The sequence below is a fragment of the Bacillus rossius genome, chromosome 1 (genome assembly GCF_032445375.1).
Source record: "Bacillus rossius redtenbacheri isolate Brsri chromosome 1, Brsri_v3, whole genome shotgun sequence".
Classification (NCBI taxonomy): domain Eukaryota; kingdom Metazoa; phylum Arthropoda; class Insecta; order Phasmatodea; family Bacillidae; genus Bacillus; species Bacillus rossius.
Genome location: NC_086330.1, coordinates 234172175 through 234198854, shown reverse-complemented (window position 1 = coordinate 234198854; position 26680 = coordinate 234172175). Strand labels below are relative to the sequence as shown.

The window sequence follows — 26680 nt, the reverse complement described above, 5'->3', positions numbered from 1 at the left end:
GTACCCAATTGCAGCTATGATAATAATAATAATAATAATAATCCACAGCCTGGAACACTCCCCGGCATTCATTTGCTGATCATCCAAAGTACTACAAATAAGAGGAATGGAGGAATGAAATGGCCTGTAGCCACTGTTAAACAATTTTTTACTAGGCGAACTTTTCACTGCAATTTTATTTTGCGACATAGTTTAAGCTCTTGTTATAATTAGTTTCACAGAAATTGGTACTTTTACACAAACTGTTACTTTATTTTCGTAGCGGAAATTTTGTATATAGGAGAGTTATTAGACTACTGTGTCTAATTAAACACTACATATATAACTCCCGGAAAAAAAGCATTAAAATATTAGCATTACGAATCACGATTTTCAATAGCGCGTAGTTGACCGACGTTATAAAATTATGAAAATAATCTTTCAAAACAATAACAAACATAACCTATCAAACATCAACATTAGCCATTTTCTTGAACTGTGCACATAAATTCTTTATAACGTTGGAAAAATGTTTTGTAATACCTACATCTCTCATCGAGTTTTTAAAAAAAGCTGCCAAGTATGTGTAATTATCATTTAAATGCAATTAACTAAAAAAAGTTCATAAAGCACAATGTTAAAACCGGACCACTGTCTTGTGGCGCCAACGGCAGTTTTATGAACTAAATCCGTCAATAAGGGGGTCAAGAAAATACGCTTGTGTCCAGACCTGGTTTCTAAGACCGTGACCGGCCCTAAACATTGTAGGAACTCTTCCAGCCACAATAAATAACCAGAACTGCAGAAAATTTGAAAAAAAAAAAAAAAACTACATTTAATTGTCTAAAATTTCCTTATCTAATATGCGCTTACGGTGTAGGATCAGGCCCTGCCGCTAGAATGCGTTGCCTTACGTGTATTCCGTTTGTTTTGATGATTTTCGTATAATTGTACTACTACAATATTTGACTCCAGCTTAAGAGTTAAAATTAATCTGTCAGCGCGAACAATTCTGTTTATGTTATTGTTTTTTTACGCTTGGACAGGTTAATATTTCGCCATTTACAGTTGTAATTTTTGAGATATATCCATATTGTATTAAGTTAATACACATGTTTGGCTTTAAATACAGCATATTGTATACTTATTATTAGATTTTAGGAACTGTAAATATGCAGCCAGTGAAAGCATCTGTACTTACCAATGGATTGGTACATTGAATGACAAGACGTAAAACGTTTTCTTTTTCTTGCATGTTTGAACTGTCTAAAAGTGCATATAGTTTTTGAATAATGGGAAATATATAAAACATGAAGGGACAGCATATTATATGGTAAAAATCCTATGAGCGTGGGCGTGGATTCAGTGCAAGGTACCCGACGCATACAGCCAACAGCACATGCAGGTGAATCATTTTCTGTGGACATTAATATTATATACAGTATAATTTGTTGCGTTGAAGATGACTGAAAACGCAAGTAGTAAATTAGAATGTAATGAAAGTATTTCCAAGCCACTGGAAGATCATGATGTTAATGATCATCGTGTTTTTATTGAGACAATTTTAGTAGAGATGAAAAGTGAGTTCAATCGCAATCTGGGAATGGAAGAAAAAGAGTTACCAGAAGTTGGAAATAAATGTAGTGCATTAAAATGTGAAAAAGAAAGTGTGAAAAATGAGGTATCTGAGGTCAAATCTGAAAGGAAAGCCAAACTTGAAAAGAAATCTAAAGAATCTCAGGAGAATGAATGTGAAGTGCATGAAGCTACGCTAAAGGAAAATGCTGTTATGAGTGAAGATAACAAAGAAAAAATTGAAATTCCTAGTATTTGTATAGAAACTAAGTTGGAAGCAGAAGACATTGAAAAGTTAGAAACTTCCAAAAATTCTCTGGAAAATGAAAAATCTCGTGAAATACAAAATTCAGAAGAAGTGATGAAAATTCCATCACGTAAAAAAGGAAAAACTAAAGATGTTGAACCTACCAGTACTAAATTACCATCTGCAAGACCAAACGAAAATGGTGACGATGCTTTACCGGTTCAAAAAGTAACACCAAAAGGCAAGCGCTCATTACGGAGTCAGACACTTGTTAAGACACCACCAAGCACAGAAGAACCTTTGGGAGTGAAACGTTCTGCTCGCCGCCGATCCAAAGATTGTCCACGTGAGTCTGTTTTGCAAAGTGCCATTGCACGCAAAGAAAAGTCATTCAGCAACTTCAGTCACTCTGAAGAGAAATCAGTATCTAGAAATTTTAGGTCTAGATTAAATCGTTCTCCACGAATTAATTCTGGTGAACGTGTTCAGCCTCCAAATCGAGGCTCTGGAACATCACATACAAAGTCCTCATTAGAAAGCGTGCCAAAGTCTTCCACATCCAAAACATCCAAAGTTCCAATCCTGAACTCTGCAGATGGAGGCAAAGCTAATCCTGAGCCTGATGTGGTAGATCAAAGTGAAACTCAAGTTGAAATTCTTAGCTTGGTCAAGTCCACAGACATTTCCGTGAAGAACAATTCAGATTCCTGCTCTAAATCTCCACTTCAGGTTGTCGCAGCTGCTGGTCAGAGCTACACTAAAACTGGGAAGCGACGTTACAAGCCTTATAGAGGTTTGCGATACTCCTTCACAACGGGTCCCGTGAAGAAGACCAAGCTCACAAAGCGACAGTTAAAGAATGGTGTGGATAATGTGGACGGTCCAAGCTCGGTGAGGAGTGGGTTGGAGACCACGACTGCTCTTCCTGAGAAACTGGAAGACGGGGAGCAGTCAGCGGCCGATTGCTGTCCGGTCGGACAGGAAGTGGTTCTGACTGTGGGTGCAGGCCAGAAGGTGCTGCAGACGGGTGAGCCAACTGGAGATTAGCAATGTCTGATGTCTGGCACCTAGCAGCGTATTATTTAATATTTACATTAACTATTGTTACTTTACTTTAAAGTGTTTTCTGAAAAAATTTAATGAAATAAATATGTTAGATTAAAATACAGTTTTTTAATAATTAGTTGTCAAAATCCCATTTTTAACAGTTAATTGTTATTCCAAAAAGAAAGCAATTAGGTATATTATAAAACTGAAATGAAGTGTGCAAGTGTCACAATGTTTCATGCAAATAGTAACTAACGAGCTGCCAGGTGCCAAATTCCCATAGACTTATAAGTTAAGTAGTCAATAGCCACAATGGTGCAGGTGCAGCAGACTTTCGATGGTCCAGCCTTCAACTATTCGGAATGCTCGATACTTCGGCACCAGTAAGGGTCATTCGGTATGAAATCAAAATATTAAAATAAAAGAAATTTGCTTGACCACCTCAGAATTTGATGAAATTTGGTATGAAGGTTGTCCTCATAGAGATTAAGAAAAATGCCAATTTTTTTTTTCCAAACATCTCAAACGGTTTCAAAATTACGGCTATGAAAAGTTTACCAAAAATCCATTAAAAAAAGTAACAGATATATATTGAAATCACCATAGCTTTTGTCCTTATAAAGCTAGAGAGATGGAAGTGGTGTCATTTTACTCAGTTTTAAATGCCCTTTATTTGGATGTACAACACAATATACTTTGTTATAAAAATGTTTTTTGAGAAATCAAATTCATAATTTTGATTTTGATGTTATCAAAAAGTGCATTTATGAAATTTTTTTAAAAATTCCTATACCTAGATAGTTTATTAGTTAGTTAAGAAGACCAAGCTCACGAAGCGACAGTTAAAGAATGGTGTGGATAATGTGGACGGTCCAAATGGTGTGGATAATGTGGACGGTCCAAGCTAAAGTTTATACTTTTGGTAGGTAAGTGATTCTCAAAATTTCAAAGTGGGAGGCTAATGGGTTCATAGTTAAATAATAATTAAAACAAGGGTTTTTTATGAAACTGTTAGTCAGCCTACCTACTAAGTTACAGATTTCTTGACTATATTACATTAATCATGAACATAAAATTAAATTTTTAACACTTACATATTAGGCATAATTTATTCAGAACTTCATGATTTGTAAAGTTTTTATGGCTTCTTCAGATGTTATTACAGAAATCCTTCCTGAGGGAGTGGTGGGATCAACATTACAAAGTACATCTGTCAGTGGTATCCACAATATGTCCGGTTGTCTTGGATATGAAAATGATGATGAAGGACCAGCAGGATACAGAAATGTCACTTTTAGTACATCTTATTCTTATTCTTCTCCAACACACTTGCCAGCCACCACTTTTGGTCATATACAGCGGTTATATATCCACTAACTTCTGTCATTAGTAGTTTTTCAGGGCATTTTTGGATGGTCACTGTTTCCTCTGTTGTATCTTCAGAGAATATTTTTACACATATCTTTGATACACTTGAATTTACAGGCATATAAGCATGATATTGCTGTGTTCCCTTAATAGTTACTGCTTGGCTGAAACTGTTATTCAGAAATTTCTCAGACTTTACATACTCATCTTGTGTGGAGAAGGTGAAATTAATTCCAGATAAATTTTCAACTGCCCATTCATAAAGTTGGACAGGTGTTAAAATTTGGTCGTCATATGGACGTTGTAGGCTAGCTCTTGCAGCAAGTCTCTTCACTGAGCTCCCAACTCCATCAGATGGTCCTTTTCCACGGGCAGTAGTGGAAAAATGCCATTCTGCCTCTACACCAAAGTCTTGCTTATGATAACATAAGTTGAAGTTTTTTTTTATATTGAGCAGCGCATCCGAGTAATAAAAAAATCTATTTTGGCACTGATTGAAACTTTTTTTTTCATGAATTCAACAAGTTATTTTCTGGAATTTATACACAGAAACAGTGTTATGCTCCAAACATGGTGAAATTACAACAAACCTAAATGTTTACCTAAGTTTATTATTCTCTCTGTAATAAATCACAAATTGGTGTATAGTCACATGATCACTTGCTCCTAGTGGAAACTTTGAGCTTCGTCCGAACGACAATATTATAGTTTTCAGAGAAATCTAGGTTTACTACAAACTCATTTTCTTTTTTGTCATTAATGAATGATGACTGCTGCTTTGCAATAAAATCATGCTTTTTTAAAATCGTCAGTTTGTCACAGAAAATATTTATAAAATCCTCATTAGATTTCTGTAAAGTTTTGAGACTGCAACGATCAACAGACACCCACTGAAAATAAGTGACATTTTCTATAAGATTTTCTTCAAAAGCCTCTTCAATGATTTTGCGGATTGGGGCAACACCTGGGCATTATGTACATTCACTTGTATAGCAATTAATGTTGGTGGATTACACAGAATTTTTGCCAATCAGTGTTTATAAGTATTTAGTTGTCCATTTGTCAAAGCTCCTAATTTCGTATTTTCTATCATTATATCAAGTTGTGGTGGATTGTGCATACACAGACTGAATGTGTACCACTTTGGCCTGCCAGTATGCAATGTTTTGGTCTCAGCTCGGCAAAGTTCAAAAAACCTATTGTAGCTAATATCTGAGAATCTTTCCTTAAACAATAAGTACATAAGCTTCCTTCAGATTACACAATATTAGTCATTTTGACATTTTTGTTTTAATTTCATTCAAATCGACTACAGTCAAATTGTCCCTAATACTGGGCGTTATTCTGCTTTTATCATCACTTTAATAAAATGACTTAACTGTATCGACAATAGCTTTTGAAAGAGTCTTTCTAGGCTTGGGTTAGGGCTTTCTAAAATACCCTTTTCTTTTAATATTTTTTTTGCTTGTCTCACCATATAATTTGGTGCATTAAAATTCTCACCATATAATTTGATGCATTAAATTCCCACATTATTTTTCTAATGCCCCATTTCTCTGAGAGACACGTAAGTATCCTTAACTTCTTAACTCTTATTTGTTGATGTAGAAAACGTTTCTTTGAGGTTTTGTAAAACTGACTCACCTAGATTCTCATCACTAGATGAATCTTCAGCTGCTAAAAATAGTTAACGCTTCAATGCAGAGTTTATCTCTTTTACTTTCTCAGTAGAATAATGCTTAGAGTGCATTTTAATGTTAATGGGAGACTAGTCTAGTTCAACTATTGAAATATTCAATTATTCAATTACAATTATTGGATCTAAAAAAAGGATGGGTAATGTGGCTTAGAACTGTATTCCTCATAGTTTTGATTGGAGAACAAGACAGGCCGGAGGGGCCAGGTTGATTATTATTGTCTACCTTTAAATTTCCAATTTATTTCCTACAAAAATCATGAACTTTGGTTTTTTTTTTTTATAAAGGTATTTCAGGATATAAACTTAATATCCAAGATGCTACATTTCTCAGTCTCTTATTGTCCCTAATTGTGTGATTAGTTTTGTTGAGCAGGTTAAATAATTGTAATTTAATGAATTTGTTTTTGCTTTCCACTGTCAACAATTTTTTAAACTTTAGAAAAGACATCTCACTAACATCATATAGGCCTAGTTTATTGTATTTTCATTGTGTTTTCAAAAAAAAAAAGCTTAAATAAATGTTTATCATGTAGTACTTACAAAATAATATTCTTGTAAACACTCACTAAATACAAATTACTTTTAAGGAATTAATAGAACTTATATTTTAACTTATTTGAGCACAAAAGATTGTCCACTTTTAAACACCTACATTTTGTACGGACACCCTACTCATACATACTAACTGCAGATGCAGATAAACAATATAACACAGACAGTAGAGAGAACTGAGAGTGAGTCTGTCTCAACGTGACTGTGAGGCTCTTGTCAGCTCATGAAACAATCAACAGGCTACCCACTACCGGTATTAGTCTCCTTTCATGTCACAACTTGAAGAATCATCTGGAACAGACTCTGCTGATTGTTATTTATGAGTGTCTCCTTTTATTTTCAAATAAAATGCATAATAAAGTAAGTTATAAAAACTATTTCCAACTTAACTAAAAAAATAATTATTATTTTGTAAATAACTAAATTGTTGTCTTAGAGGCAACCCTCCTAAGTACATAATTAATTATGGTAATACTCAATCACCATCGTAAATAAATTAAGTAAAATTAGATTAGGGTACATAGTATTAATCTGAAATAAAAACTTATAAAACACCAGTTTTTAAAATTATTATTTAACTATGAACCTATATTAGCCTCCCACATTGAAATTTTGAGAACCACTTACCTACCAAAAGTATAAACTATTTAGGTATAGGAATTTTTAAAAAATTTCATAAATGCACTTTTTGAGAACATCGAAATCAAAATTATGAATTTGTTTTCTCAAAAAACATTTTTATAACAAAGTATATTGTGTTGTACATCCAAATAAAGGGCATTTAAAACTGAGTAAAATGACACTACTCCCATCTCTCTAGCTTTATAAGGAGAAAAGCTATGGTGATTTCAAAATATGTCTGTTACTTTTTTTCAATGGATTTTTGGTAAACTTTTCATAGCCGTAATTTTGAAAGCGTTTGAGATGTTTGGAAAAAAAATTGGCATTTTTTTAATCTCTATGAGGACTACCTCATACCTACCAAATTTCATCAAATTCTGAGGTGGTCAGGTTTATACCCTGTGTTGATTTGATATAGAATGACCCGGGCTTAAGTGAACTCAGTGAACATAGGCCTAAGGTAAAAAAACACTTTTACAGTTTCCGCACATGAGTGGTAGTTGGAAGTGCCGGCATGGTCATAGGTTAGTTGGGAGCATTTGTCACAGTTCGTGATTGCCCGTTACTGTGCTGTAATTTGTAAGTTCGTACAAGCCTTTAAAATGTATAATGAAAATTTCGTTTTGGCCTGTATTTGTGTTATGTTCCTACTAAATAAAATTTTCTATCAAACACCATGTACCATATTTTCACTACAACTTAGCATGTAGTAATAGCAGGCGATACCACCTGATTTTCCGGAATCTTAGATAATCTGGCACCTGCAAATTCCCTTACTTGGCAGATTATCGGAAGTTGTATCACCTGATGACAAAAGTTTTCGGTTTAGCCATTCCACGGAAAGTGAAACCAAAGCATTAAGTGTAAAGTAATTTTGTTCATTATAAATTTATACATGCTGTATACGATAAAAGTACAAAGTTGATATAACTAATCATAAACTTTTTTTTATATCTTTCCCCAGGGTTTTGTTATGTTAGTATGTTATGCGACATATCAACTGCATGAAACCTCTTGGGCACCATCATGTTAACAGCTGTAATGTCTATGCATTGGTTAGCTGTGAAAGTTGAGGTTATATTTCAGGTATCATGATCAAGTAGTTTTATGTGAAACTTAATCCAAGTAGAAAAAGCTAAGTTTAAGTCTCACTTTTGAGCATCATTTGTAAACAACTTTCATGTCACTTCCGTTACCATAAACTTGTAAATGTTTGTCTTTTGGCTTCTTCATTAAGTTTTCATTAATATTAATTAGAAATATAAATAATCATCTCAAAAACTTAAAGATAAAATTTAATAAAAAATAAGCGACTTTTTTTAAATATAAAAATGTTGGTAACGGATGTAACACATTTCATTATATTCAACGGATATGAAAAAATTTTATAAGCTGAAACTTGCTCAGTTAAAAAATAAACAATCTTAAAACCATTGTTACGATTGGTATCTTGTTCTAGGCGTTCATAAGTTAATATCAGCCCCTTTGTTTTTGTTTATGAAGAACTTATTTGAGAATACATGAATGTTAGTGTTGAAAATTACAATTTGTATTTCTAACAAGAGCTTGAATAAGGATCTTAAGTTTTCAGGAAGTTGAGTGTCTCATTATTTTGCTTATCATCTTGTTAACCTTCTTTGGGTCAAACTCTTTGTTCCAAAATTAATTTACTTTTCAGCTGCATGTTACTAAATCGCAGGCTAGTGTTGTAGCCATGCAGTACCTTTCTCAGCAGAATTTTTCAAGAGTCATTATTTGATTCTTACATTTAGACAGCAAGCACTATCTAATTATTTCCTCTCTTATTTCAAGCAGTGGACCAACTAAAAGGTTTGCTGAAGGAAGAGGAAGAGGTAAAAGGAAGTTTCTGAAAAGTAGGCCTGGTACCTTCAGAAAGATCGCGATAGGAAAAAGGGAACCAGAAGAAAAGAAAACTTGTCACGTCATACATTAGGAAAAAAATGAAATAGAAAAGAAGAGGACAGAGGCCAGAGCTCGACAGCAAAAGTGTAGATCACGATAAAGATTAGCAGCTACTGAATGTGGTTCACCGATTTCCAAGTTTGGATCTTATGAACAACCACAAACTCTTGAGAAAACAGTGAAGAAGACGGTTTCAGCACTGCCATCCAGTCCACTAAAATGTATGGCAGTAGTTCAAGAGCTAGCCAGAACTACATTTAACCCTGAAGTATGCAAGGTGATCTTTCAATACACCAAAAAAGCACCAGTGAGTCAGGTATGTTCTTTAATGACAGATTTTTACAGTTCTGATGAAAATGAGTCACCAAGCTTCTGGAAAAAGAGCATTATTTCCCATATGTAACATTTTATGAATATTGGTGAAGCATATGCTGATTTCACTGAAAAATACTTAGAAATAAAGTACAAAGATGTTCACAGCAGCACAGATGATGATAGTATTAATTCTTAGGACATCCAACATCACTGCAGTTTATCTTCAAGAAGCATCCAATATTGTGGCATTAAAGTGAATGATATCCAATGATATTTATGTTTTGACGTAGGTAACTAAAAAGTACCTAAACTGGAAAACATCTGAAAAACATGTGTCAGTAACATAAAGTGGGGATTCTGAAGAGGAAGTTCTAGTAATGTTTATGAAACAATATAGCGAGGGGAGAGGGATAAAGAAGAAGGGAAAAAAACAACATACACCATAGGGACTCATGATGAAAAATACATCGCTTTTGGACAAATAAAGAAAATGTTACCTGCTTTTAACTTAACAGCAAGTGGAGGCCATGTATTTTATGACTTCAAAAAGCCAGTGCTGTAGTTATAGTTTAGTGAACTTTCAAAATTTATAAAACATAACTAAGTTATATGTATTTACTTGAAATTAAGAGTTTTTTTTTTGCCTTAATTCGTGTTTTCATTTATGTTGTACATTATTAGACAGTTTATTGCACAATTCTTCTTAATTACTTAGAATTATCACAACATATAACATAATCATAAATCAGTATTCATACTGGTCACATCCGTTACTTCAAGGCATCACATCCGTTACCCAAATAATAAATCATATTTTCCTTTCAAGTGAAGATGTATTAGTTTCAATGATATGGAAAGATTATTTGTTCATGATACACTCCCTGGGTACATTATGGAAGATGGTGGATCTTTAAGTTTCAAAAGCATAAATAACAAGTGCAATTTTGTTTGTAACTATGCTTCTATATATTTGGTCTTTTCATAGGTGAGGGAAGATGAGTACATAAACATTATCTTAATAACAATACTTTCAAATACATAATAGGATTAATCCATGGATACTATAAAATTTGCTATATGGGCCAGCCCTAATCAAAATATTATTTACATGTTTTCTTTGTTTTAGTAAAACAATAAAAATAATTAATCCCAGAATTTTAATTCTTAGAACGTAGCCTAATCAAAGTCCTGTAGTTAATAATTGTCAAATCTTTCAGGATTGTCGAAGTAGTAGCCTAACTGGCATGCTGCAGGTATCGCGGATAATTTGGAGATATGATGTTAGATAATAGCTGGCTGAGAATAATGAATTTTGCTATAGATGGGCTACCAGGGCGCCGTAGCAGTCCTTGGTCACAGAGGACGAGGAAGAGCTTGTGGTCGCCATTTCAGTTCCAGGCTCTTGGACCCTGCCTGTGAACAAGCCAAATTCAAAAGGATTAGGCCTGTTTCACAAACAATCATTAAACGAGCAAAAATGCTCACAAAAACGGAGATGGTCGGGGAAGTATATGGTTGTCGAAACTCACCAAAACAGGGTGTTGCTCCTAGCGCTCAGGAAGTGGGCCCGCCGGGAGGTGCGCGACGACAGTACCGAACAGGCGCGGTTGATGCGGAAGCACTCATAATTTAGAATAATAAAATTTAGCCAAAAAATAAAAATTTCTACATGGAATACACAGACTGACTAACTACTATCTAAATTAGGGAAACATCCCTTGATGAGGCGACTACATTCTCGTATGAAGACAGAAGTGGAATCTTGCTGAGGGCTGGCCGAGAAGCAAAGTAGTCAGTCTTGATGTCGCTGCTTGAAATCCCTGGTAGGGTGAGGTGACGCTTAATTAAAAACAGGCGCTTGAATTAGAAAGAAAAGGTGGGGGGGACTTTGGCTTCAGGTCCGAAAGGTTTCAGAGACTTCCGAGGGGGTGGTCGAGAAATACTGACTTCAATATCTCGACGTATATTCTGGCGCCCGCTCGCAGCGCGACCTACTGAGCAGGGGCTGAACCGAGAAGAAATCGACTAGTGCATATTTCACATGAGGCTATTTCGAGAGCATGGGGCTTACAGAGGAGACTTGTGGAGTGTTCTGGCGCCTTGGAAGAGAAACACAGGAAAATGTTTGTTGCGTGAGTCACCACGGGGCAGGCTGAGCTTGATAACCGCTCAGAGTAATTGCTAATTTCGCCACTAGAGGGCAGAGGCGGTACATGCAAACACTAGTGTTGAGACCTTGAGACAGGCCGCCCCTGGCCGGGGTTAAGGACCCATCACTGCTCTGGACAGTGTTCTCAGGAAAGGCTAGAAGTGGAAATGTGCAAGGGCAGTGGGAAACTAGCTCTACAGAGCCTGGGGACGTGACTGAGGGTTTGGTAAAATGACTTGTGATAATTTCACTGGTTTTACTAAAAACATAGGAAAGCCCTAACAAGGAGGAAAAAGAATGTTTGCGGAAGGTTCTGAAATTAGCTGCTAAGTAGAATTCATTCCAATAACAATTTATTAACAAACTCAATAACACAAACAAGTATTTCATTGAATCTCAAGCTGACATATGACATAAATAAGCCGGGTTCTTGTGATGTCGAACGGCTGATACATGATCCCACTATAACACAAGACATAGGAATTAACTCTCTGTGAATGATTATTGAACAAAAACAATAGCCTTAATTCTGTCGAGGCGTGAGCTCGTCACCGCCTATGACCAGTACGCCGTCAATCTAAACTGCAAAGGCTTGAAAACATACAAAGTCACACTGAACATTCATAATTCATAATCTTAATAACTAATTTTCGTAACATGAAATCCAGGTTATTAGTACAAGTGGTTACAATTATTTCTTTACACTGGTTATAGCACATAACCCTTGGTGTAACATAGCACGAGTCTATGTTTATGCAATCAGTTTTCTGTTGCTCTTCCGCCGCTACCACGTGAAGCCCCCTACACATTGCTTCCGTAACGCGTAAGTTCTTATCGTGCGCACTGTCTCTTGTGTCCGCAAATAGTCATGCTGTACGTACTATCTTTGGGCCGTTATGCCTATGATTCTTCATTACCGGTGGTAGAGTTAAAGTCCGTACAGTGTTTAAGTGACGTGATCGGGTCTTGATAGTGTAACTACACCCGCTCGCTGGGCCCTCACGGAAGTTGCTATCGCGAGCCCTCTTGCCCTTTTCGTTGGACCTTCGAATTTAGTTAATGTCGACTCTGAAGAATTTTATGCCAAATACAGCGACGCTTCAGTATTAACTGTCCAAATTCTGGTTTACTACTTGAAGAGGTCTCACCCAGTCAAAGTCATCTCGGTCCTCGGGCGGCAGCAACTCCATGGTGGTTTGACGGTGTAGGCCGGCGAGCGGTGTCGGAGCAGCGTGGCAGCCTGCCCGCTGATGTGTTGTTCTGCTCTTTGGTTGACTTGGTGCATGCCCTTTTATACTCGTTGGCTTCCCTGACGAGCTGGAAGAAGAACAGTCTTGTCTATTCGGGGGAGACCAGCACAACTTCCGTTTCCGTCCAGTTCCGCGCGCAGCCGACTGCGCATGAACTCGTCTGACGACGGCAGGCCTCCTGCCGCGGCGTTTGAGCACCCGCGCGCTCGCAGTTGCGCGGGTGGTATTCATCGACAAGTCAGGGGCACTAACCTTTTCATGTGTACGCAGGTACACACATACAATCATACTAAGTAGTGCTCGCGTCAGGCGAGCTTCGAGTAAAACAGGGTCCTGGGAGACTGTAGGAACAAGCGGTCTTGGTCACGGTGGCAGGCAGTGTTACCGTGCCCAGACGTGCACCGAAGCGGGGATAAGACGAGCCTGCATGTTGGCTCATGAGATCGTTGGCAAAAATCAGTTTCATCGCTGGAAAAGATTTGGGGAACTAGCCTGACACAGATTAAGTGGGAGTGTGCAGTGAGTGGAATACCAAATTACTGCTAATATAATAATTTAAAAATTCAAATTTACAATTGTGCCAAAAAAAATGCTAATTGGTGGCACATTCATTTATAAGCACAATTAAAAAAAATCATTACACTAACTTGCACCAGGTCAAACAAATTTGAATTAGTTTGTATAAGTCTCATGACTTTTAATTATATGAGTCATGTCCGTTGCAAACCATATTAATACATTTCATACATCACTACTTATTACTTTTGTTTTTAAAGTTACAAGAGAGGATATAAAGTAGATACTGAAGTGTACATAATCCTAAAATTTAAAATACAATAATTTGATTATTTCATACTTTTAATGATAGCAAATATGTCTTTCACACCATTACTTTGGAATGGCTGAGTTGCTTCTTACCACACCTTAGTTGTTGCTTATAACCATTTTTCCAGCTGCTCATGTTTATAGTTGGTTTGCCCCATCCGTTGCGGAAAGGGTGTTTTTCTTCTTTTTGACGTGACGTCTCATAAATCAATGAACGCCGGCAGCACGCACATTGTCCCACTACAATGTGTCCCGTTACGCTCATTGTCTTCCGCGGAAACCAGGCACATGTTAATACATATTTTCCTTTGTTTATCGCGAGGGGTGTTATTATTAATGAATTATAAATAAAATTTCGTGCCCGGGGCCACAATTGCATATCATTTTGAGCACTGGAAGACATAAAAACGTAAAATATTCTCGACAAATTTTAATCTCGGCCCCAGCGTACCACGAGCGTCTGGGTTGGAGATTAAAGCCTAAATTCTTTCTTAAACTTACTAATACTTTTTTATTAACTGCAAAGGCATTTTAATTAAATTCTACGTTTAATTTCACGATGAACAAACTTCGTCGTTAAATGTGTAATTGCGAAAAAGCGTAAAACATTCTCGACGATCTTGAAGTTAGTATAAACATGGTGGCAGATTAGCAGCCGACAATATATTTTAAATTTCCCGCCTACCACTATAAGAAATAAACATGGCGGACTACATACGTTTTTAAAACTTCCACAACACAAAACAAAATTTTTATAAATATATATGTACAACATCTGAAACTATTATTTCCAATATGGCCTCATGGCCGTGCGGTTAGCATCGCTGACTACCAATCCAAAGGTTGACGGAGCGAATCCCCGCCGCCGCTATACCTTAATTATACCAAAATAAAAAGATTTTCTTTCTCTTTCATTCGAGAGTTTTATTGTCTGAAAGACGAAACAACCGCGTCCAATCACTTTCAATGTTTTGCTCACGCATTCAACTTGTACATCCGCCTGTCGAGAATTGCTCGCAGCTCGGGCGATGAGGATGAACGAATAATAACGTGGGTTAAGTCCTTCAGTAACATCTTACTGTAAGTATACAAAATCAGTGCGGCCTCAAACATGGCCGCACCCAGCGAAAATGAATTTTGCCATGAGCCAAACGCCGACGTCGGTAGCTGCAATTTCTAATTTAAAATGGTCCAAAGAGTTCCAAAAACAAAAAATTATTAAATTACTATCTTTGGCATGGCTCTAGCTACCGACGTTAAATTTTCTATTCCACAAGTACTACATATTTCGTGAGAAGCCACTGAACGCGCCCTCCTGGTGCAGCATTCGACAGACGACTGGTGAGATCATGGCACTGTGTCCTTCACGCAAGGAGGGCAGTCACATGACCTCACTGACCAATCACACACACGCTTAATTCACACTACAAATCACAAGCCAATCAGAACACAGAACATATACACTGAAAACCATTTTCATACATAGAAACAGGGAATTCACTTTCTCCTTCTCTCCAACACCGTGAGACAGCAGTTATCACTCAGTTCCCACGACCAGTGGGGAATCCCAGCGTTTGTCTCTGTTGGCGGGGAATCCCAGTGTCTGTCTCATTCTTACTTACGAATCTCATATCCCTCTTTCTCTCTATTTACATCCTCCACAGACACAGTACCTTGTTCTGGAACTATTATGCAACAGCAATCATAACACAAATTACTTGACAAAATTAAACTTATTGAGAAAAACTTGAAAAAATAGGCCAAAAGAGGCAAAAATCCAGTACGACGACTTATTTTTGAATAATTACATAAAAAATAGTAATGATTTAAAATGTATGTTAAAATACAAAGTACAATCTTAGAACATACAGCAAGTGCAAATATCAAACCTAAAATACATAAAGACAGTCAAATATTATTAGCAAGACTTTTTAAGAAATGTTTACATGCATGACAACAGTTTAAAAGAAAAATATTTAGCTAGGAGGGCAGGGGTTTGCAACGTTACAACGGCGCGCACGACACTACAAAAGTAATAAACATATTTGAATTAATGAGTGGAAATAAAAGTAAATTTATCAAATTAAATTGTAGATTTCTTTGTATCCATACAAAATAGTGATAATTCAATAAAAATGATTCAGTTTTATTCATAAATGTATGCAGAGGTAGATTTTATCATACAAAAGATAGAAAAATTAAAAAAAAATTACTTCCTCAAAGAATAACATATTTTTAATGCATAAATGGTTTGGTTGCAAAAACATATTACGGCTCAGTCTCATGCCGAATTGGATATTTCATTTTCTTCTGGATCAATTATTTCATCAATGTTTTGTTATAATGTCACGTTAAACTATCGTCCGTAAACCGACTTTACAGACAACCAATTTTTTCAAAAGAAAATAAACAAACCAACAGACCATTTTTTTTGTAACCTTTTTCTTGTGGTATTTTGTGTTCTTAGTATTTTTTACCTGTACATTTTTATATTTCAAACTTGTGTTGTTATTATAATAATTTTGTCATATTTATATCCATTTTTTTTCTTCATATGTAGTTAATCAAATTATATGCCATTGTTTTGTTAACATTTGTTAACCTGTGTACACATAGATGAACGAGACAGCGTCAAGGAGGTGATTGTGGAGAGGACAAATACGTGTAAGGCAGCTCCTCTGAAAAGAACTGCCCTGTCTGGAGACTCTGCAAGTAAGCACACTCGATGTAATTGAAATAAGTTGCAGCTGATATCACGCAATGCCAATATTTATGAAATAACATATTATGCAAAACTTTACATTGTATCACGAGAGGTTCTCAGAATTCCCACTGTTAGGCTAAATCTAGGAAGATAAATGTGAAGGAACGTTACTATAGTTTGCCTCATGCAGCAAACAAGTGATTCTGTATTAATTTTCACCCTGATAATGTGACTTTCTTAATAGATTACGATACATACAACCTAGATGTAGAAAGTATACAGGATTTAGCTGTACAAGTAATATCTAGGGAGTAGACTGATACAAGCAGTGGTATGCCAATGTTAGCCCATTACCATGTCATTCTTATTGTATACAAGTGAAATTTAAAAGAATTATGAGTGCCCTAGGTAGGGAGAAAAAATATATATAGAAAAAATTAAATAAAAAAATGGGTGCGTGTACTTAGGTACGCGCATGAGAAGTTATACTTATTTGGCATCATTTAAAAATAGTTTTTAATTGCATGCAAAAATATTGCGTGGAGTCCCTCCGCGTGGAAGAAGTGAAACTTCGTAATGTGGAAATGAAAATAGGAAGGGGTAGAAATTGATTTTTAGTGAAATCATATTGTATCAAAACAAACTAAACAAAATAAAGGAATAAATTTGTAACGATTCATAGATTGATCTTCAGAGAGAGAGACACCTATTGAATGTCTATAAAACTAACTTTTTTATGAGAGCAGATTTTCATGAAATAAATCATGAAATCATTCAACGATAAAAGCTGTTTATTTAATTAAGCGGACGGGTTCGCCCCAAGGAGAAAATTGACGTTGCGAGACCTCGTGGACATAGAGAAATGACACACACTCACTATTTATGTGTCTATGAAACATGATTTTTTTCTGCAATTTAAATTGTAATATACAAAAACAGTATTGAAAATTGAAACAAATATGGCGACACTACGAACTGTCAAGATCTTTATTTTTTTCTTACTCTCTACTTAGTTCCTTACAATAGCAAAACGTAACGTAATGGCTTGAAAGCTATTGCTCGGCAGACATAGAGGAATGACACTAACAGTTTGTATATCTTTGACACACATTACATAAAATTAAGATATATTTTTTTAACCCGTTTAAAATTTATTTTTTTTTAGACAAAAGATAGCCTATGTCCATCCCCAGGATATAATCTATCTCCTTGCCAAATTTCATTACGATCCGTTCAGCCGTTCAGCCGGGAAAAGGTAACAAACAAACAAACAGACAAACAGACAGACAGACAGACAGACAGAGTTACTTTCGCATTTATAATATTAGTAAGGATATTCTATAAATTATGTGAAATTGTTGAACACATTAAAAGAAAACAATAAAAATATTGCATATATGCGAAAATGTTTGATTGATCATTTTGGAATATTCAAGGACATAAAAGGTCCTTTGAACATAGTGCCTTGAAAGTTCTCAACTGGTGTATAAAGCTGCATTTTATGCTGGCCTTCCTTTAGCACAGAAGGCCAAACCGTAAAGGATTTTAAGTGTTACGTAGCAATATTCTGCATTTGAAGAGACAACATTCCTTGCAACACGTGTCACAAGTCTCTATTAATCAACTAGGTATATTAAACTTGGTAACTGTAAAACCAGTTTTAGCAAGTAAATATTTAATTAAGTTTAGAACTATAACAGCTATATATAAAAGAGAATATAAATATGTTTTATGATAAAAAGGGAAAACTAACTTAGAATGCTGGATATGTTTTAGATTTGTTGATATTATACCATATTAATGAACAGTATTCTAATTTTGGGCTAACTAAACTAATATATAATAAAAGAATCAATACTTGAAGCATAAGAAGTTGCATAGTTAATTAAATCTAACGTTCTACGGGAATTGGAGACTAGAGAGTTGATGTGATGATGGAAAAACAATTTAAGAGTCCAACCTGACACAAATATATTTTATAATAGGAGACATTGAAATTTGAGTGTTATCTAGCTTATAAACAGACCTGATTGGGTGTATTTTTCTAGTAAAGGATGTAATTTTAGATTTTGTCTTTGTTAAGAGAAGCAAGGTTAAGTTTACACCTACACCATTTATCAATTTCAGTAATGTCACTTTGAAGTTGATACACATAATTTAAAGAATTAATCAGTGTAGTTTTTTAAGTCATCAGCAAACAATAGACCATTTGAGAACCTGAATGATATCATTAATAAATATATTGAAAATTAAAGAAGTTAGCGTACTTCCCTAAGGAACACCACAGTTAGCATAATATAAAGAAAAATTATGGTTGTTTATTGATAAAAATATTTCTATCTTTAAGATAACTAGAAAATCAATTTACATATTTATCACTTAAACCAAAATTTCATAATCTTACAAGTAAAATAGTGTGATTGACAGAGCCAAAGGCATTGGCCAGATCAAAATAACAAGCACCAACCTGTCCCCTGTTAGTTACTTTATTATAAATTTGATTTAGGAAAGTGAATAAATTTGTGGTAGTAATCATAGCATTTCCTACAGTGACGGTTGAATTTGAATTGTAGTGCAGGAAGATGTCATGAATTATGCCGCTACATGTAGAAAGACTGGTGAGCTAGTTCCATTACATACAATTTTACAGCTACCTACCTGGAGGATCTACAGTATCCAGATTGTGTTCCAGAACCCGAGTTGTAGTGGTAGTGTACCAGTCCTTCTACAGCTTGTATCCTGATCATCATGGGGAGGCTGCCAGTGGTCCTGATGATGTAGAATCCCAACTGTACCGAATCCTGAAGCTACATAAATTTGCCATATAAAGATACATAAGGATATTGCATTTGTCACGTAAAAGCAGTATTGATAATTCAGATATTTCCATGAATATTATATTTTATGATTGCCACACTGATCACATTTAACTTTACTTTGTTTATTGTTTTGAGCATAAATACATTTCTAATGTATACATGGGTTTTTTTCTTTTGTTCGTTGATAGATGATATAATATCTGCATTGACATTGGTTTTGGTCTTGCATATGTTGCACCATAGTGAAATCTTGTTCATCACTGTACTGTTTGTTTTTACTTCTCGTGATGTCACGCGAATCCTGCTGATTCACTGTTCGGTCACTGGTCGGACCACCAACGCCTGTGACTCCTGGAGTTTCCAAGTGTTCATCTTTGTGGTTGTTTGATGACAACTTGAGCACCTGATTATATGATAAATCTGAATCATTTTTAATTTGCAGATTTTGCTTGATTTGATTTAGTTCTTGCTATATCATCACCGTTTCAGATCTTCAGTCGATGAGCAGCGTCTTGAGCACCTGATTTTTACTGTTAATTTCATCCACTTTTGTACAAACTGATTTACAGTTTTAATTAATTCATCTTATTTAAGAGCATCCATCATAACTGGGTTTTGACTTAATTATAATATTTCTTTGAGTCCCTTCTTTTTGGGAGATGATTTGAGTACGTACATGTATACAGATGAATTATAGAGTGATTTCATTGTTCTGGGTCATTAAAAACCCCAAATATTCTGGTTGATCAAGTATAGATGAGTTAATTTGGACTAACCTACACTGCTAGCGGTAACCAAAATTCAAAATATTCAGGAATTATGAGGTGCACACACAAACATATCCACCAACCTCGAACACACGGTCGCACTGACACAGGGCCCACAATTGCTCACAACAAAAATTAGCATTGACTAATTCAACTTTCAACAGCATGCAGTATCATCCATTATTTTTTTTATTTTTTTATTTGTCACATGCTCACCAATGGTTAGAGAACATAAAAACCAACTTATTAAATACCTGTGATAATTCATTGATAATATTGTTACGCCCTATGTGGGGAGAACTGGGTTTGTAAGGGATAGCCCAATTAAGTTTTATCACAGTTTTATTAATTACTAATATTTACATTGCTAATAAACAAGTGAACTTAATAATGTCTGATCACCAATCATTCGCACTTAAAAATGTTTATTCGCAAGTCACTCAGTGTCTATCAAGTTCCACAGTTCGCACTCCTCACTGGAGCTAGGCTGTCCACACACACACAGTCTCGTTCCACTCAGTTGCACTCTCTCGATCCCGTCGCTCCGTGTCGCGCCACTCTCGAGGGGGCCTCTCACCCTCTTCGCTGATGTCACACTTCCCTTCACTCGGGAACTCTGCATTTTCTCAGAACTGTCGCGGGACTCTCTCGGAACAGTCGCGGAACTCGTGCAAAGGCCGGCGTTTCCCTTTTATACTAGTGGGTTGTCTTTCCAGAACCGACGAGAGTGGCGGTGATGAGTCACGTCATCCTGTGTTGACCAGATGCTCGAAAAGTCCAGAAAGGCGGCGCTCATTCATGCCACTCCACACGGCGACCCGCGGAATTGCCAAGGCCGCTCAGCGATAGATAACAGCGCCGAGGAAGGATAATGCGTGGGATGCGGAGGGGGGAATGGTAGCGATGACCCTTGTAATTCGTCAGTGACGGCGCGTGACACCAGTGGCCTTGTAGGGCCGCGAGTCTGCTCCGAACCTGGCGCTTGTTGCGTTCCTGTCTGCGTTTGTAACATTAGGTATAGTGAAAGGGCTGTAATCCGGGATGTTCAAGACAACAGCCATGCAGAATTAGCGGTTAGGACGAATTATCAAACATCGGTATAGTTTTAATGGGAATACCAAATGTGAAAAATGGAATATGAAATGTAACCTGCTAGAAAACAGAAAATATTTTGCTGAAATGAAAAACAGTAAAGATAGATTCTGAGTAAACTTAAAATGCAGGCAGCGCAGTAATGCAACCTGGCATCCAAGGTCAACAGCCAGAATCCACCGCACAAAATCAGAATGCAAGCGTTTGATTGGCTTGGGAGTGTACAGAATACCTCTACAGACCTTTCACTGTATGTTGGTACCATGTTCATTTGGATACCTGTACGTTTCACAAGGATTCACCTCTCTTCAAATATAGTTAAAACTATCAAACTCAATGCAATAGTGTACACTTTTTCCATACTCACTTTTTCCCTACTGAGCCTGCCTCAGTTTGGCCTGTTTGTTGCTACTGTATAGTTTTATACCTATATAGTAGTGGTAGTTGTGGGTGGTGTCTAGGTACTACTCTCACATTAGTGCTGTGTCTTATGTGCTGTGCCTAAATGCTAGTTTAATCTGTTGCACAGGCGTGGATAGCAAGCTCATGCGACTGAACCTCTCACCGTCGCCAATCCCAGCCGATGTTCCCCAGCCAGAGGTCGAACCAGACGCTGGCAACATTCCTTCAGGCGTGAGTGTCTCAGCTGCATTTGCTTCGTATTCTCTTGGTGCAAGGTCAGGAAAATGTTTTCAGAACTACATACAATACAGTCCATTTTGTTGTGTTACAGCTAAACTGGAGACTGCAAATATTCCTCCACTCCATATGACATTTGTGTGTGTTAAAAAGTGTGTTGATCAAATTAAAGCCTATTAAACCCAGGTTTTGTAGTTGTGCTTGAGAGACAACATGAAAGTTGAACAAGAAAGAGAATATTAATTCCAGTTATGTATACACATAATTTTTGGCTGTTTCAAACTATGTAATTAAATCGAAGAACACTACTATTTACATCGGATTTTAACGGAAATTAATTGTTTACATGAGATTTTGAAATGCTACTTTCCTTGCCCCCCCCCCCCCCCTTCCCCACCTTCCCGTTTACTCCTCCGCATCCATTCTCTTACATATTTATATACTATGAATCAGAATTTGGACAAATTTTGATGAAGTTTTGTACATTTGATGTTCAAATTAAGAAGACAATTACTGTCTACATCTGATTTGGAGAAAAAGTACTTTTCACCCTATGTAAATGTTCCAGTTCTTTCACTCTCAATACTATCATATTTGAAATTGCTGGGCCTCTGTCTCTCACAGCAAACATATAATACCTTTCGGATAATACAAAATAATCATGCACTAAAGTTTATTATCCGCAACCAAATGTACATTTTTTATAAATGTCAACTGGCTGCCTCAAAATATCAAATTACAAAATGTCTAATACTTCTTTCGCTGCACAAATTTTGCATAGTACATCCATTATAAATTGTGTGCCTTCACTATCTCCATGCAGTTACACAATTATAATTTATTTGTACTTACTTCTAAATGCAGAAACGGTGCAGCATAAGAATTCAAATGATTCAAGCATTATACTGCATGCCAGTTTTACTACTCCATGCAAACACCATGTACACTGCCTTACTCCTTCCATAACGACGCCATCACCATACCAATAAAAGAAGCTGTTAAACTTACAGTTTGTAGAGTCGCTGTAGGCGATATTGTACAAGCCAGCAAGCATGACGGCTTAAGTACAAACCACTTCCAGATTTCATTTCAGGCCAGTTCTTTTGTGTAAATGACCACTAATATTTTCAACACAGTCCAACGTCATAGGCTCGCCACAATATATCCATCGCCGGAACACTTTGCATGGATGCACGTGTGCGAAAACTACTTAACGCTGTGCTGATTTTATAGCAACTCCCTCTTGCCAAAAGACAAACTTTGAACTTCATGGCCCAGAGTCTTTTGTTTTTTGATATCACACACTGTGGTGCAATCTGCTGTGTATTTAACTAATGAAGACCAGCTTTATGCGTACGGTAGATTGTCGGCGTCATTCTCGTGGCTCAGTCATTAAAATTTTACCATGTAAAATTAAACTCTAATTTATGTAATAACATGTAAAAACTTCAATTTAACAAAACCAAACAAGCTCAACTAAATACTCAGGCTACCATTTACAATAAATTTTTATATTTACTTACCTCAAGTTTGGACTTCTTTTAAAGTTAAAATTTACTGAAAAATACATGTGATCTGGCCACTGGCGACAGCAGCAGACACGCCACTTGCCGGCGCCGACTGGGCGGGTGGCAGACGCACAATAACTGCGCTGCTCATGGAGCTTTACACACTGCTGAGATTGTTCTATTAAACAAATTATACTTACTCGTAGAGTTATATTTATTAAAAACTAGTGATGGGTCAATTCCTGTTTTTTCTCGGTTTGGTACCGGTTCTTAAAAATCAGTTCTCGGTTCTCGGTCCTCGGTTCTGACTTCAAAAATAAAATAAACTTTATTCACACCTTATTTATGAGGGCTACAAAAAAGCACTAAAAAGCCTTTATCCAGACTTACATCTTCAACAATTTATTTTTTATAACACTGAAAAATAATAATTTATTTGTATTGTTCTTTCCTCAATGTTTTTATTGTATGTTTACAATGCATTGGCATAATGTTTCAGTCTTTAAAGAGGCTATCAAAGCAAATTAAAAGTTTTAGTTTAGTTTTCAAGCTACAGCATACACACCAACCTATTGCAAATGTAATACAGTAGAACCCTGTTATAATGTTCCTGCATATAATGTTTTCCTGCTTATATTTTTAAAGTCCCAATATTTCCCCCATAAGGACAATGTATTTATTTCCTGCATATAACGTTCATAAATAGTGTAATTTCCTGCTTATGTTTGCTTTCTAACATTCAATAAATGGGGAAAGAATGTTTTAAAACCAAATTATTCCAACACTTACGATAAAATCCTTTATGTCTGTTTAAGTTTACAATCACTGCCATACAATACATGAAGTTTGTTAAAATACAATTTTATGCAATATACTTAAGGTACACAATGTTCATAGTTACGTGTCAGTTGGCACCCTTAGTCAATTCTTCTCTTCCTTGCCATTCCAGTGGGTATTTAGATGCACGTACATAGTCCTACGATATTTAAGTTGCCAACCATTGAGAGAGGGCATAACTAAAAGTGTTTTCTATTGCTTACAAATAATTTTTTTTTCATTCATACGTAGGAATCCCAAAATTAAACATTTTCATGTGGCGAAGGAGTAGACGTTCTCACTCTTAAGGGGCCCGCCTCGTCAGGGGTGTATGTGTGTTAGTGAGGCGGGATGATAAGCGCGACGCTCGCTGGTGCTTCCAGCGCGGTATAGCCTCTAAGCGCAAGTCTCTGAACTGGCGCGCATTCGTCTCGTCGTCACAGGATAACTGTGAAATTTGAGCGGTGACCGTAACATTATATGGCGGAGAAATGAAGATAAATGTGTTATGCAAGCCCCTTAAGTGCTTTCAAGAATCTGTACTGATTGTTTTATGCCTAAAAATTACTCTGAAAACACGCGTTTTAGCCATTTTAACGCTTCTAAAAATACAGTTTAAAAACTTAATCCGAAATTAAAAGTACTTTCCGGGCCTCAGCAAACTCTTAAATGCTATTCGTAAATAGGCCCCACTCGTATATCTTGAGTAGTTTTGAAATCGCGTTGTTTTTCCTGAAGCTCTGCACACCATATGTGTGCCCAGGTAGGCGGGCCCCTTAATGTTGTCATCATGAATCGTGAGACAATTTTACAAAAAATATGGCAATGTATCTTTAAAGACAAACAAAACTTAAACAGGGAACAAGACGAAGTTGAAAAATTGTTGGCTTGTTTCAGAAAATTCATGTATCAAGTATACTATCTTTGGTTTTAACATTAAAGTTGTTTACATAGCTTGGTGAGTCCATTGGTACAAAGCTCGAACATTGTTAAGTGCTAATTTGAGATTTCCTGCTTATAACATTTTCCTGCTTATAATGTTTTTTTTCTTGTGCTCCCTTTAAAAACATTATAACAGGGTTCTACTGTATGTATTAGTGAAAAATAATTCTAAATAATATAGAGAACACTTAATAAAACTAAAATTAACTATGTTAATCTAGCAATTACCTCAAGAAATCTACATAACCCTCCTTTAAAACATAGGAATAAAAAGAAAATATTACAATAATGAAAATGAATAAAATGATGGTGAACTTTCAAAGAATTAAAATAATAAATTGTCCATCAAACTTATTGTCTACATCGAATTCAGTTTGTTTCCACAGTCATGCCAATTACTGCCACACTTCTGATGCCATTTCTTACACAATTTGCACTATTTTGCCAGATTAATTATACTTTACAAGTGTCAACAAGCATTTCGTTTGACCAGTCAATAGTAAAATACATCTACCAACCATACACCACTTTGCTTAAATAAATAAATAAATAAATAAATAAATAAATAAATAAATTTAAAAAAAAAAACTTTAAAGACATTATCTTTTATCACGTGTCCGCGGGATATTTGTCAACGCTATTAACACCACTAAAAACAAAGACGTGCCACTTTTAAAGCAACCCCGTTTGCCTAAAAGAGAAAGTTACTAGCCACTCCGCTAGATGGCTGCAAATGTAGTGAATTTACACTCCACAGCACTGCACAAATAGCATAAAATATTATAATGCCGAAAATCATTACGGAAAAATTTAAAATAATTATCCATTCTATTAAACAAATATATTATGGAATTTGCACTTTTAATTGTTCTTTATACACTAGTCACGCTTACTTACGTGTCAATGACTCAATTAGCTGCCTATTTTTAAAACCAGTGAAACAAATATGGCGTCTTTCTGTTCACATCTCTCTGCTGAGACACGTTATAGAGTTTCACACATCGATGAACTACATCTATGGAACCTTCAGCTGTTGTTTAGATTGAAAAACATACTTTACAGATGTGACGAGAATATTATATATTTTCATGTGTAATTTATTTTATAGTTAGAGATGAATATTATTCCATAGAAGTCCAAAAAAATAATTCATATGTGAATTGGACCTGAGTTGAGCCATTTAATACTGCAGTTAAGTTGTAGTGAAGGACTATTTTCGTAACGGGTTTTCCTATACTGCCGGTACCGGTACCGGCACCGACATTTTAGCTGCGGTTCTCGATGCCGGTTAAAATGCTGAGAACCATAGGAACCGAGAACCGAGAACCGGTACCGACCCATCCCTATTAAAAACCAACATAAGTAAGTTATTTATGGACATATTCAACCATAAAGTGTAAGATATTATTATTTTAATGCAAAGTGAAAAACTCGCATAATGGTTGCACTACATTTTTTTTAAACTAAAATTTGGCATAAATGTGGGACTCACATGCGGGTAAGTACAATGATGGATATGTGAGGACAAATATAAGGAGAGGGTTTGATGCACAGACTGTGATGGTTGCAGACTTGGGAGGTTAGGAGGTGGCTATAATGGTTGGTGAGGCTGTTAGAGATGCCAGTCTGATGGAGGAACGGCTGCAGAGGAGGTTCACAGGGGAAGGAGAGACCACTCACTAGTGGGAATTTCAAAGGTTTTGCAGGAGGACAGAAAGAGGAAGGCACTTTTTTCTTTGTGAGTTCAAGGCAGGAGTGGAACAAACTTTATGGGAAGGTGGTAGGTATGAAATGGGTGTGAGAATTCAGAATGAAATTAAATAAGTGTAATGAGGTGAAACCT

At 36.1% G+C, this 26680-nt stretch overlaps 1 protein-coding gene across 4 annotated transcripts in view; it reads left to right on the top strand.

Annotated features, from left to right (window-relative positions):
• The first annotated feature begins 940 nt into the window (after window positions 1–940).
• Window positions 941–26680, top strand: part of LOC134527364 (histone-lysine N-methyltransferase EHMT2) — a 162144-nt gene continuing 136404 nt past the window's right edge. For all 4 annotated transcript variants that reach the window (XR_010074173.1, XR_010074172.1, XM_063359985.1 and 1 more), the window contains exons 1-3: window positions 941–2828; window positions 16167–16262; window positions 21462–21565. Coding sequence is in view for 2 of the 4 variants with exons in the window: in XM_063359985.1 (XP_063216055.1) it covers window positions 1442–2828; window positions 16167–16262; window positions 21462–21565 (1587 nt within the window). In the remaining 2 variants the exon portion in view is untranslated. The remainder of the gene's footprint in view (window positions 2829–16166; window positions 16263–21461; window positions 21566–26680) is intronic.